This window comes from Theropithecus gelada, chromosome 13 (genome assembly GCF_003255815.1).
Source record: "Theropithecus gelada isolate Dixy chromosome 13, Tgel_1.0, whole genome shotgun sequence".
NCBI lineage: Eukaryota > Metazoa > Chordata > Mammalia > Primates > Cercopithecidae > Theropithecus > Theropithecus gelada.
In genome coordinates this window covers 3,607,164-3,620,398 of record NC_037681.1, presented here as the reverse complement: position 1 = coordinate 3,620,398, position 13,235 = coordinate 3,607,164, and the positions used below count along the sequence as shown (strand labels likewise).

Here is a 13,235-nt window from a genome sequence, read left to right as displayed (position 1 = left end):
CATCCAGACTGGGGGTGACTCAGGTCTCACTCAGAGTTGGCAAGAACTTGGAAGCCCTGATAGGACCTGATCCCACATGACCAGGGAGACTGTGTGAGAAGAGTTTTCCTAAACACTACTCGGAAAAACATCATGCAGTGTTATTTCTTATTTGGTCCGTATCATTAACCTAGGAAATTCTTCCCTATGAGGGCCTGCTGGTTAATCTTATATATGTGAGATGATCACGATGGGACTATCCCAGATTGAACAGTTGGTCACCAGGAACTTTATATTCACTGCCTGAGGTATAACACTCTTGCCCACTTTCCTCTTACTTATGCTGGGTTCTTGGCTCTAAATGTAGAGACCCACATCATTCTCCCTGTGAGGCCCTTGGACAGAGTGCTCTTATGGGGCTCAGTCATCAGGTGCCAGGGAAGGGGAGATTCTAACACGTGTATTGAACAATGTTGACCAGTTATCCTGGAAACAGCAGACACCAGGCAACACTTGAACTGGCTCAGGAGCACTTTTCATTTGCAGGTCCTCTGCCCGTCTGTGCTTGTGGGAATGAGGCTGTTTTCTTCTCTAGACTGACAGGAGGGAGCCATGCAGGATAACATTTACCTCCCAGAGATGCATCCTAGAAACACATTTCCATATTGTCAGGGTCCTTGTGCTTTCTCAGTGTGGCATGCTCTGCACAATGTGTCCCTGCCCAACGTCCCAACTTTCACAGTCAGAGACTTCTTCCCTTGACCACAGGCAAACTTGACTTGAACTATGTTTGTTTTGCTCCAACAAACATTTTATGTCACATTGTTCACAGAAGAGACATTCCCCCTGCCCCATCAACCTTTTTCACACCACTGCACCCACCAGGGGATTTGCATGTTGTTCCCTAGGGGAGGACCCTCCCTTGTGAGTCTGAGATAAAAGCTCAGCTCTAACCTTGCCTTGACTGATCAGGACTCCTCAGGTCACCTTCTCACAATGAGGCTCCCTGCTCAGCTCCTGGGGCTGCTAATGCTCTGGGTCCCTGGTAAGGAGAGGATTAAAATAAGGTGGGAAAATGGGGTGGGAGGGTGAGATCTGGAGGCTTCACAGCTTCCTGTATTTATTTCAACCATGTGTTATAAGCACATGGTCTATGCTCGAGGAAAGAGAATTCGTATTTTTGTCTCAGAAATAAGCATGAATCACCTTCTAGGAACAATGACCATTGCTCTGGTTAAGATCTTGAAACGAAAGAGTTTCCTGCTGGCTAGTAAATAATGGGTTCATTTTAGAAAGTCTACTTCTTATGATATAAATCAAAACTTGAAAATATATGTAACTGTAAATGAATATCTTAAGGAAAATCATGAAAGCTGCTCATAATGTGTCTATATAATCTTGCACACCTCTGTTATTATTTCAGGATATAGTGGGGATATTGTGATGACCCAGACTCCACTCTCCCTGTCTGTCATCCCTGGAGAGCCGGCCTCCATCTCCTGCAGGTCTAGTCAGAGCCTCTTGGATAGTGACGGGTACACCTGTTTGGACTGGTACCTGCAGAAGCCAGGCCAGTCTCCACAGCTCTTGATCTATGAGGTTTCCAACCGGGCCTCTGGAGTCCCTGACAGGTTCAGTGGCAGTGGGTCAGGCACTGATTTCACACTGAAAATCAGCCGGGTGGAAGCTGAGGATGTTGGGGTGTATTACTGTATGCAAAGTATAGAGTATCCTCCCACAGTGCTACATCCTCGAACAGGAACCTCCCTGCTGGGTTGGCCCAGCTGCCCACATGCACTGCTTGTCTGGGGAGCAGCTCGGCAGGGTCTCTGAGACTGCAGAAAAGGAGGCTGTTGGAGAATACAGGACAGAGTTTGCTGCTGAGGACTCTGGCCCATGAGAGCCTCAGCTGTGTTTTAGTCCCACGTGTAAGGTCCCATCAGCTGCCACAGGTGGCCACCTGCTCTGGGAGCAAGCAGCTCTGATGAAGGGAGAATGAATGAAAGCTCATCCTCACCCTCCCTGTCTGGCCCACATTTGTCGAGTCCATTTATTTGGCAGAACAATTAGATCACGGATGCAGGTTAGTGGTAACACAAGTGAAATACATGTTACAAACGACTGGTTTGGAGATAGTTTTATGCATGATAACAGTGGGTCATACTGGGAAATTGCTATCTTCCCACTTTCCAAATGTTCTCTCTCCTTTACCACTCACACAACCCTGGCCTCTCTAGTATTATGGTGGAGAAAGCATTCTGCACCAGCTGTCCTCACGGGAGTATGGCTAAGAATAGTTAGTTACAATGTTTGATTTTTATTTACTACTTGTAGATTTTAAAAATCCAGGGCAGGCTGGGCGCGGTGGCTCAAGCCTGTAATCCCAGCACTTTGGGAGACCGAGACGGGCGGATCACGAGGTCAGGAGATCGAGACTATCCTGGCAAACACGGTGAAACCCCGTCGCTACTAAAAAAAATACCAAAAAACTAGCCGGGCGAGGTGGCGGACGCCTGTAGTCCCAGCTACTGGGGAGGCTGAGGGAGGAGAATGGTGTGAACCCGGGAGGCAGAGCTTGCAGTGAGCTGAGATCTGGCCACTGCACTCCAGCCTGGGCGACGGAGTAAGACTCCGTTTCAAAAAAAAAAAAAAAAATCCAGGGCAGATATAAATCCTAATACCAAAATAGTTTGATTTTCCTCAGTTACCTTTTACTGACTGAAAATGGAGTTCCTGCAATTCCAATAGTGGGCTTTGAAAATAAACAAAATAACTCAGAAGGAAAACATAAAAGTCTCTGTAATGTACCACAGGAACAATGCAGAATTATATGAGATTTTTATTTCCTCCTCAAATTTTTAGAATTTTAAAAGTATTTTACTGACATAGTGTTTTAGAGAGGAAATACTTAGTAGTATGTTTTCATAAGAAAATGATTCAAAAACTGAATAAACGCGTTATTTTTTTATGACACTTTTTTTGAAAATAAATCTGAATCCTCTATTTTAGTTGTAAATGCATAGAAAAATTATGCTCTTAATAGATTCCATTAACAATAGTGCTGTAAATTTACATGCTTTCTTTTTCTTTTCTTTTCTTTTCTTTTTTCTTTCTTTTTTTTTTTTGAGACGGAGTCTCTTTCTGTCGCCAGGCTTGAATGCAGTGGCACGACCTTGGTTCACTGCAACCTGCGCCTCCCGGGTTCAAGCGATTCTCCTACCTCGGTCTCCTGAGCAGCTGGGACTGCAGGTGTGTGCCACCACACCCAGCTAATTTTTGTACTTTTAGTAGAGATGGGGTTTCACTATGTTTTCCAGGATGGTCTCAATCTCCTGACCTTGAGATCCACCTGCCTCAGCCTCCCAAAGTGCTGGAATTACAGGCGTGAGCCCCGATGTCCGGCCTATGCTTTCTTAATATGAGGGCTATGGTCTGATAAATATCTATATACATTTTGCCATGCAACTTTTAAACCTAACAGAATTGCTTTCTGTTGAAAAAGCGATAGTGCTTTTTTCACCATAATACTAGAGAGAACAGTTTTGTTTGAGTGGTAAAGGAGAGAGAAAGTTTGGAAAGTGGGAAGATTGCAATTTCCCAGTATGACCAAGTATTATCATGTATAATCATGATTTGATTGTTCTGCCAAATAAATTTATATGAATCCAAGTAATGAGTGATGTCTCTTACATGTGATAATATGGTGTAGAGACACAAAAGACTAGTTAAGCCAAGAGAACAATATATCGATGAAGGCTAAGGACTTAAATTATAGTGAGATGATTTATTTCAAGATAAAGGATTCCATAGTAAGTGCAATTAAAATTCCAATATGTCATTTCTGTCAGGTTTAAAAGTTGCATGGCAAAAATGTATATAGATATTTATCAGACCATAGCCCTCAAAGTAAGAATCATAAGACACTTAATATGTTATTCAAAAATACTAATTAATGCATCATTGAGCCTAAATGTTATTACAGAATGCAGAAAAAGAAAATAAGATGTAAGTAGCAAGAGCAGGAGATACAGCAATTCCGTTGTCACTTTAGCCCTCCTGTGATTGACAGCACCTAATCACCTTGAGTTTCTGCTTTCTGTGAGACAGAAGATAAAATAAAAATCCATTCAAGGTGGTTAGATATGTTTTTAGGAAAAGCAAACAAATGTACAACCTACCTGATGTTGATATCCCAAAGGTCTATATTCTCAAGTCAAAATGGTGAAAAGTAAATGATTCCAAAAACTGAAAGGGGAGAGATACAAGAAGAATCACAGCATAATCAGATTTATTACAAAGAAGCCTCAAAATATGGTGTACTAAATGTGATAAGGTTTCTGTGTTGCCTGGCAGTGCAGAGGCAGGCGGGAGGCCTTTGTGGTGTGGGTGGCTCTGCTCCACGAGGTCACTCAGGTGGGCAGGAGGCACGACCACCCTAAGAGCACAGTCTTCCTCCTTCCTCACAGTCACTGCCTCCATGGTCATCCTCAGCAGCATGAGGTGGAACAGAGTGGAGAGAAAGCTGTTTTCTTCTAAGGACCAAAAGCAAAAACAGAAAAAAAAAAAAAAAAAATCTGAAGCTTTCCATCAGTGACAAATGTACTTTTGACTCAGTCACGCAATTGAGAAATTTTCCATTGATTGGATCTGCTGATAAACCCACATTCATTGTTTGTTTGTTTTAATCTGAAAATGCATTTACATAATTCTTGAAAATATTTTTTGGCTATAAACTTATATTTGTTGTAGCCTATTTGAAGTTGTCATTTGCTATTTCATAATTGCTGCTAAAAAGTCATTTATCAAAAAATCTGTGACTCTAACTGTTCTTGTTTGAAAGGAATACATCCTTTTTAGATACTCAGACTCCTTTTAAGCTCTTCATTTGGCTCTCCTTTGTTTCTGATTCAATGTATTGTTTGTTATTTGTGATTAATTAATCAATAATTAATTTTCACAATCACAGAATCAAATGTCCTGTAAGTTGCTATGCCAAAGACCTGTCTGAAGATGGCAAACACACTCCACAATAAACAAAAGACAACACCATGGTCTCAGGAACACTGGGAAAGTAGGAGTGCTGGTGTCCCGTTATCAACAGGGAGCCCTAGAGTTAGAGTCGGGTCTTTCCTGTGACCTGGGCACCTGGGAGGAGCCACCTGTGTGCTGAGTTGTGGGAACCTGCCCCGTGCCCTGAGACTGGAAGCACGGCCTTGGCTATGTCCCACCTGCTATGGACTGAATTGTGTCCTCAGATTCATGTTGAAACTCTGATTTTCATTGTGACTGTAGAAATTAGGACGTCTAAAGATGTAATTGAGGACATGGGGCGGGGGAGGTGGCATCTGCAAACCAGGAAGAACGTCTTTACCAGAAAACAAACCCTGCTGGACATCGATCTGGGATATTCCAGGCACCAGAAAGGTGAAAATGAAATCCTGTGGTTTATGCCATCCAGTCCCATGTTTTTCGTGTGGCAGCACAAGCTGACTCATCCACCTTCCCTACCCTCTCTGAGCAAGGTCAGCCTCAGGAGGCCCTCATGGACATGGGGACCCAGCTTTGCTCCTCTTCCTCCTGCTTTTCCAACTCTCTGGTGAGGAGGGAGAACTCAGGCTTCAACTTCAGTTTCTGTGCATTAAACATGAATGTTTCCTTCAAGATGAAATTTTTAGCCCATTTTGCTTTCTTATCAGAATTTAATAGAACTGAATAAAGCATTTACTTAGAATTAATATTTGGGGATGTTCATATTTGTTCCTCACTTATATGACAGTTGGGATATTGTGGGGTGCTCGTCTCCAGGCCCCTCCCTGTATTCCAGGAGACAGGGTCACTGTTACCAACTGGACCAGTCAGGGTAATAGCAGTGTCCTTGCCTAGCTTAATGGGAAAAAATGCCTGGCTGCTAGCTCTTGCTCGCTCTCACAGCCCCCTGGACACGATGCCTGCCTGGGTCAAGGGGGTGAGTCTGGACAGATGTCACTCTGTTCATGAGCAGCCTAACTACCTTGATAACCTCCCATTGTGAACAGAGTCCCAGAAGTTGCTCCAACTGTGAAAGTTGGACAGAGAAATCCCACATCACTGCAGTCAGAGGGGGGCTGTGAAAAGACCATGGAGGAGTTTCATACTATGACCACTCACCACTGAGCCATGGTGACCAGTCTGTCTGACGGGAGCCTTCAGGGGAGGACTGGCTCATGATGTGGTCTGGAGGTTGTTTTTGTCACCATCTTGGTTCTAGCCGGTTTGGGCCAGTTTCTGTAATGCATCCTGTTTTGTCCAGATCCTGTTCTGATCAGCATTGTCATGACCAATGCTGTGATCGGTGCTCAGAATACAAGCCCTGATGATCTCCTACCTTACACTCGCTGCCTTCTGTGAATCAGATATTCCGATGAGGATCCTGTTGGATCCTACTCGAGTCAGGGGCCACACAGACCCTCATTGTGGGCTGAGGACCACAGGCATCTGAAGACAAGCAGAGGTCCAGAGAATGATAGCCTGTGACTGTTCCCTGTAAAGACAGCTGTCTGGAGCTGCACGCCCCGGCCATAGCGAATAATAATTGACGATTAAAAACGCCTGAGCTTTATTCATTTCCACCTTACACCTCCTCCCTATCTTTGCCTTTTCCCCTGTATTAATACCTCATAAAAGATGGCGCTCTTCCTGCTTCTTCTTCACCCATTTTTCCCGCGCCTGCGAAAATTGCTACCTGACAGCGCAGGCGCCACATGACGTTCGACCAGAGAAACCAATACCTATCTGGCCACACCCTCCGTGATGAGATCATTTTCGCCTTGGCCCAACCCCTTCCCCTCCAAGTGTATATAAGGCACTGCATTACCGCCATTAAAGGAGAGACTTGATCAGAGCACTGTCTTGTCTCCATTTCTCGTATCTCTTGTTCCCCAAATTCCCACCCCCTCTTCCAGGGCCTGCAGTGATGATCCCGCGGGCCGGGATAGACAGCTTCTCCCCAGATGGCTGAGGGCTGTCTTTGGCTGTGTCTTCTTTCTGAATGATAATAAGGGAAAGAGCAGGTCTCTAAGCAAAATCACAGCAAGACCCTCCTCTGTGTGCCGCTCTGACCTGGACATAGGTGGCACTGGATACGCTTAGGACAGTTAGGAGATTTATAATCACAAGGAAGAGAAAGAGAGAGCAAGGAGGAGAGAGAGAGAAGAGCATGTGTTGTGTATAGAGTACCAACACCGAGAGTACATTCTATCATGGTTTAGTGCTGAGTGTGATGCTCAAATGATCAGATTCTATTTCACGGAGCCTATACATATACCTTATATAGGAAAAGGGACTTTGAACATGTAAATTAAGGATTATGAAATTGGCAGATTATCCTGTATTGACCAGGTGGGCCCTAAACAGGCCTGTCTTTGTTAAATGTCTCTCTCTCTTATAAGCACATCACGATTGTCCTTATAAGATAGAGACAGACAGATATTTTAATAAAGCCTGCAGGAGAGAAGGCAATTGGAAGACAGTGACAGAGCTTGAAGTGATGTGGACTCAAGCCAATGAAAGGTGAAGCAAACAAAAGCTGGAAGACGCAAAAATAAAATAAAATAAAATAAAATAAAATGAAATAAAATAAAATAAATTCCCCCACTGGAGTCTCGTAGAAGCTTGGTCTGATGACAGCCTGCTTCTCATTCCTGAAACTAATGCTGGACTTCTGGCTTCCAGAACTACAAGAGAATATATTCATGTTGCTTTAACCCACCAAAATTTTGTTAGTTTGTTATAGCAGCCCCAGAATACTAATACAAATGGGGCTTAGGATACATCTAGCCAAAAGGTACTGTGATGATTTGTAGTCTCTATCTTCAATTCTCTAATCTTACACATAATTAGTTAGAAGAAGATTTTTACTATGGAAATATTATGCAGGAAACCCCACAGTGTATACAGGGGCATCTGTTGGTTATAGAATAAATACGATAATTCTTAGTTGAAAATAACATCTGACTAGCAGTATCTTATAGAGAATCTTCTTTCTAAGACATTCAAGGATGCATAAAAAGGGCCCTAAGTAGTCTTTTTATACATATATAAGAACAGGTACATTTCCTGGTGAATCAACTAGAGAAACCCTCAGGACAGCCCTTGATATCCTCGGTGATACATTTCAGATGAGTAAACTGTTCACCAGAGCCCGTAATTGAAACTGTCCAACAGAGGTGGTTTGCCCAAAGACACATGGTCAGCAATTGTCAGGGCTGAGCTTGGAACCCAGGTCTGCATAATCTTAAATATGTTGCTTCCACATGGCCACGTTTATTTCATAGAGGACTGAATGGCCTTTAAACTCAGAGAAGAGACAAAGTCAGAAAAGTGGTGTGAAATTCTCAATACAAGCTCCCTGCTACCTCTGCAGCTTGCTGTGATTACCTGAATTATAATCTCAGGCCCTTTTGGAGTTTTGTCTACAAAGCCAAACTTCCTCAAGGCTTTTACAAATACTAAATGTCATTCTTTCAGAGTTGAGGGTAGGGGCACATCTTGCATTGCCCATTTTATCGTCCTAAGCCTCAAGGCCTGAGGTCAAATGAGCTGCCCTGACGACCTCTGACATGTCCTGGAGAGGTTCTCCCCATTGTCTTGGTGATTAACATTTGGCTCCTCATAACTTATGCAAATTTCTGCAGCCACCTTGACTTTCTCAGAAAATGGGTTTTTCTTTTCTGTCACATCATCAGGCTGCAAATTTTTTGAACTCTTATGCTCTGCTTCCCTTTTAAATGTAATTTCCAATCCCAAACCATATCTTTGTATAAAACTGAATGCTTTTAAGAGCATTCAAGTAATCTCTTGAATGATTTGCTGCTTAGAAATTTCTTCCACCGGATACCTTAAATCATGCCTCTCAAGTTCAAAGTTCCACAGGTCTCCAGGGCAGGGGCAAAATGCTACCAGTCTCTTTGCTAAAGTACACCAAGAATCATCTCTATTCCAGTTCCCAATAAGTTTCTCATCTCCATCTGAGACCACCTCAGCCTGAACTTTATTGTCCATATCACTATCAGCATTTTGGTCTAAGCCATTCAACAAGTCTCTAGGAAGTTCCAAACTTTGCCACATCTTCCTGTCTTCTGAGTTCTCCAAACTGTCCCAACCTCTACCCATTACCCAGTTTCAAAGCCACTTCCACATTCACAGGTGTCTTATAGCAATGGCCCGCTACCTGGGTACCAATTTAATGTATTAGTTCATTCTAATGCTATCATGAAGAAATACCTGAGACTGGGTAATTTTTTTATTTATTTTTATTTATTTATTTTTTTTTGTGAGACAGAATCTCACTGTGTCACCTGGACTAGAGAGCAGTGGCGTGATCTCTGCTTACTGCAAGCTCTGCCTCCGGGTTCATGCCATTTCCCTGCCTCAGCCTCCTGAGTAGCTGGGACTACAGGCACCAACCAGCACACCCAGCTAATTTGTTTTTTTTTTTTGTATTTTTAGTAGAGACAGGGTTTCACTGTGTTATCCAGGATGGTCTCAATCTCCTGACCTCGTGATCCACCCACCTTGGCCTCCCAAAGTGCTGGGATTACAGGCGTGAGCCACTGCACTCGGCCGACTAATTTATAAAGAGGTTTAATAGTTTCACAGTTCTGCATGAATGGGGAAGCCTCAAGAAACTTACAATCATGGCAGAAAGGACCTATTCACAGGATAGCAGGAGTGAGAATGAGTCCAAGAGAAGGGGGAGGCCCCTTAGAAAACCAACACATCTCGTGAGACTCACTCACTATCACAAAAACAACATGGGGGAAACCACCTCCATGATCTAATTACCTCCACCTGGTCCCACCCTTGACAGGTGGGGATTATGGGGATTACAATTCAAGGAGAGATTTGGGTGGGGATACAGAGCCAAAACATATCAATCAGTAATAGAAGACAACAACAACAAGAACAACAAAGAATGGAATAAAATAAATGTTTCTGAGCTCTCTGGAACAGCCATTGGATGAAATTATAAAGTTTACAAATATCTGGAGTCTATGATGACTTGGCAATTACTTATTTAGGTAGATCTTATTCATTTTTTCCATTCTTGCTTTGGAAAACAGCCAGCTCTAAAACCAGAGACTGTATGGTTTTCACATAGGATGGAATCTAACAGTCCAAGAAGAAATTTGAAACAAAATATAAGAATTTATTTAATCTATTCACTCAAGACCTCTGATTGCACCAAAAATTATCTAAGGCAAAAGAAAGAGAATTTAGTTGATTAAGTGAAAAAATTAAAGCAAATGTTTGCTGCTAAATTATATTCCTGAGTATAATTCTAAACAAGAGCAACCTCTTTTAGCTGGCATATGTTTTCAAGATGCAATACAGGCAATTTATTTGAAATAAAAATTCTTACTAGTGGTCAGAATCACAGCTTAGCAATGGAAGAATCTGTGGCTCTATGCAGACCTTATTTTAGAAACAAGGCTCCTTTCTTTAAGAGTGAGAAGTGATGGGATCTTAGAGAAAATAAAGAACACATAAAACACAGAATGTTCAGAGACGCAATAGAATCATTAGTTCACCTTGTGTATTTTGATTGTGGGTGAGGTGTGCTCTGCAGAAAGATTAACATGCACAGAGAAAAAGCCTTCATGCCAACAAAGGTTTCCACTAATCTCATAGCTAAGTCTGTACATTATATTTTTTTGTATTTTCCATGAAAAAGAAAAACAATAATTAAAAAATTTAGAAACAGATTTGGATGAAGAAGATCTAGAAAAGGATCTTGAAGAACCAAAGAGTCAGGCTTGTAAACAAACATGTTTCGCCCAGAGTACAGAAAGATTTTTTTTCTCAGAAATAACACATTCAAAGAACCTACTCTGAGCTCCCTGTGTACAGAATATTCATCCACGAATTGATGTTCTAGTGAGGGACAGTTTGTAGTTAGTGAGATAATGTGGCCAGCACCAATCCGAGGTGCCTGCAAGGCAGAAATTGAGTCAAGATTACCTGGAGTTACACAGAGGGACGTTCCCTATGCTGTCGGTTTGGTCTCAATTCTCACCCAAGGAAAACATTCATTTTTAATCAGAAAAATTGTCCAGTGAGGTCCAGGTGGAGAACAGGGCTCTGTGTGACTCCATCTCATCCACAGCAATGTGGGATTGAGCTATCTGGACTAACTCAGTCTGTAGAAGAAGTCTACAGAATGGGCCACAGTGTTGTATTAATGAACCAGTAATGGCCCATGTGAACTGACCCGGTGTTATTTCTACAGTGCAGGCTTATTTCTCAATGACATATGACAAACTCAAATTTTACAATACAATCATTTCATAAAGAGCCTAATGAAGACTTTTAGCCATTTAAAAAATGCTTGCTTTGCCTATTCCAAGATATTTTACCCATACCTGCTGGTAATAGATAAGCCCCAGGTAATGCAAACCCCAAACTACCACTGCCCTGGGAGCTCTATGACCCAGAATTTTCCCACTGTGCTGCTGTGTGACATCCCCCTGGACACATAGCCCCTTCTCCAGTAAATCTCCATTCCCAGCTTCTGAGAAGCAACCTTGGCACCTTAGCCCCTGCTCAGACTCTTGCTGCAAGGAACATCTCCCTGAAAACCCGTCAAAGCTTCACCCCATAAAAGTCATGTGGACTATTACACTCTTGTGGCCATCTCTTTTTCCTTGATCAGCCCACAAGCTCCTCAAACTCTCTTGCAAACAAGATCTTACACAGAGAAGTTACAAAATTTAATGAATGAAAATCACAAACATATTAAATAGTAAAATATGAGACTTTCATTCTAATCCTACCTCCTCATCACAATCTGTGATCGTCAACCCAGGTTATCACCCTGGAGTTTAACATTTAAAGTCAATATCATTTTTACTTAATTATTTTTTCCAACCTTGTGAAAAATTTCTTATTTTGGTAGATTCCTCATAAATATCATATTTTGGTAGAAACCAAACTTTCTTGTGGAATCATACTTAAAAATTTGTTCATTTGTATGTATTTTTTTTTAAACAGATATGACTATGGGTTACATTTCCGAAGATTGCATAGCATAGAAATCTACTATTTCATTCTTCTTAGATTGTTTTCCCCTGCAGGACAGTGAGTGTGCCTGTGAAATCAGTTAGGCACCATTTATCAGGAGTTGTTCAATGCAATATTAAGCACAGTATTGATAGATAAAGAATAGTCAGGTTGTTTCACTATGTTAATTATTAGCTGTGTTGCAGACTCACATCCATGATCTTTGGTTGTCTTTACATGAATGTGAAGAACAAGCCAGTTACAGATACAGGTGATTCAACACATAAAACTGTGGATCCAGCTCTTGTACTTCTCACAGCATCTCTGTTTGAACTGTGGACTCGTGACTGTGGCCATACCACATACAGGCTGGGGGAGACTCAGGTCTCCCTCAGAGTTGACAAAGACCTGACAGGACCTCATTCCACACAATGAGGAAGACTGTAAAAAGAGTTTTCTTAAACACCACACAGAAAAACATAATGCAAAGTTATTTCTTCTTCATTCTCATCATGAGCCTATGAAATGCTTCTCTTTTGAGAGAGCCCTCTGGCTAATCTGGTATAGGTGAGATGATTAGGATGGGATATATTCCAGGTTCAACAACAGCTCATCAGGAATTCTATATTCACTGCCCGAGGCATAAAATTCCTGCCCCGTTTCCTCTTACTCTAGCTGGGCTCTCGGCTCTAAATGTAGAGACTCATATCCTTCTCCCTGTGAGGCCGTTGGACACAGTGCTCTAATGAGGCTCACTTACCAGGTGCCAGCGGAGAGAAGATCCCAGCACTTGCATCGAACATTCTTGAACAGTTATCCTGGAAACAGCAGATACCAGACCGCTGTTGAAGTGGATCAAGACCACTTTTTATTTGTAGGTTCTCTGCATGTCAGTGCTTGTGGGGATGGGGCTGTTTCTTTCTCTAGATTGATTGACTGGGAGGGAGCCATGCAGAATGGCACTCACCTTCCAGAGATGCATCCTAGACACACATTTCTACATCATCAGGGTCCTTCTGCTTTCTCAGCATGGCATGCACTACACAGTGTTTCCCGGCCCAAGGTCCCAGCTTCCACCGCGAGATCCTTATTCACATCAGTATAGGCAAATATGACTTCATCTTTCTTTGTTTTCCTTCAAAGGACAATTGATGTCACATTGTTCACAGGATAAACATACGTCTCCCCCACTGGCTATTTCCACACTCCTGCACCCACCA

At 42.4% G+C, this 13,235-nt stretch overlaps 1 gene segment (V, D, J or C); it reads left to right on the top strand.

Moving 5' to 3' along the window:
• The first annotated feature begins 950 nt into the window (after nt 1-950).
• LOC112605311 lies at nt 951-1,812 on the top strand. The segment is given in 2 exon segments: nt 951-1,024; nt 1,403-1,812. Coding segments are annotated over 2 exon segments (459 nt in total).
• Nucleotides 1,813-13,235: the final 11,423 nt, after the last annotated feature.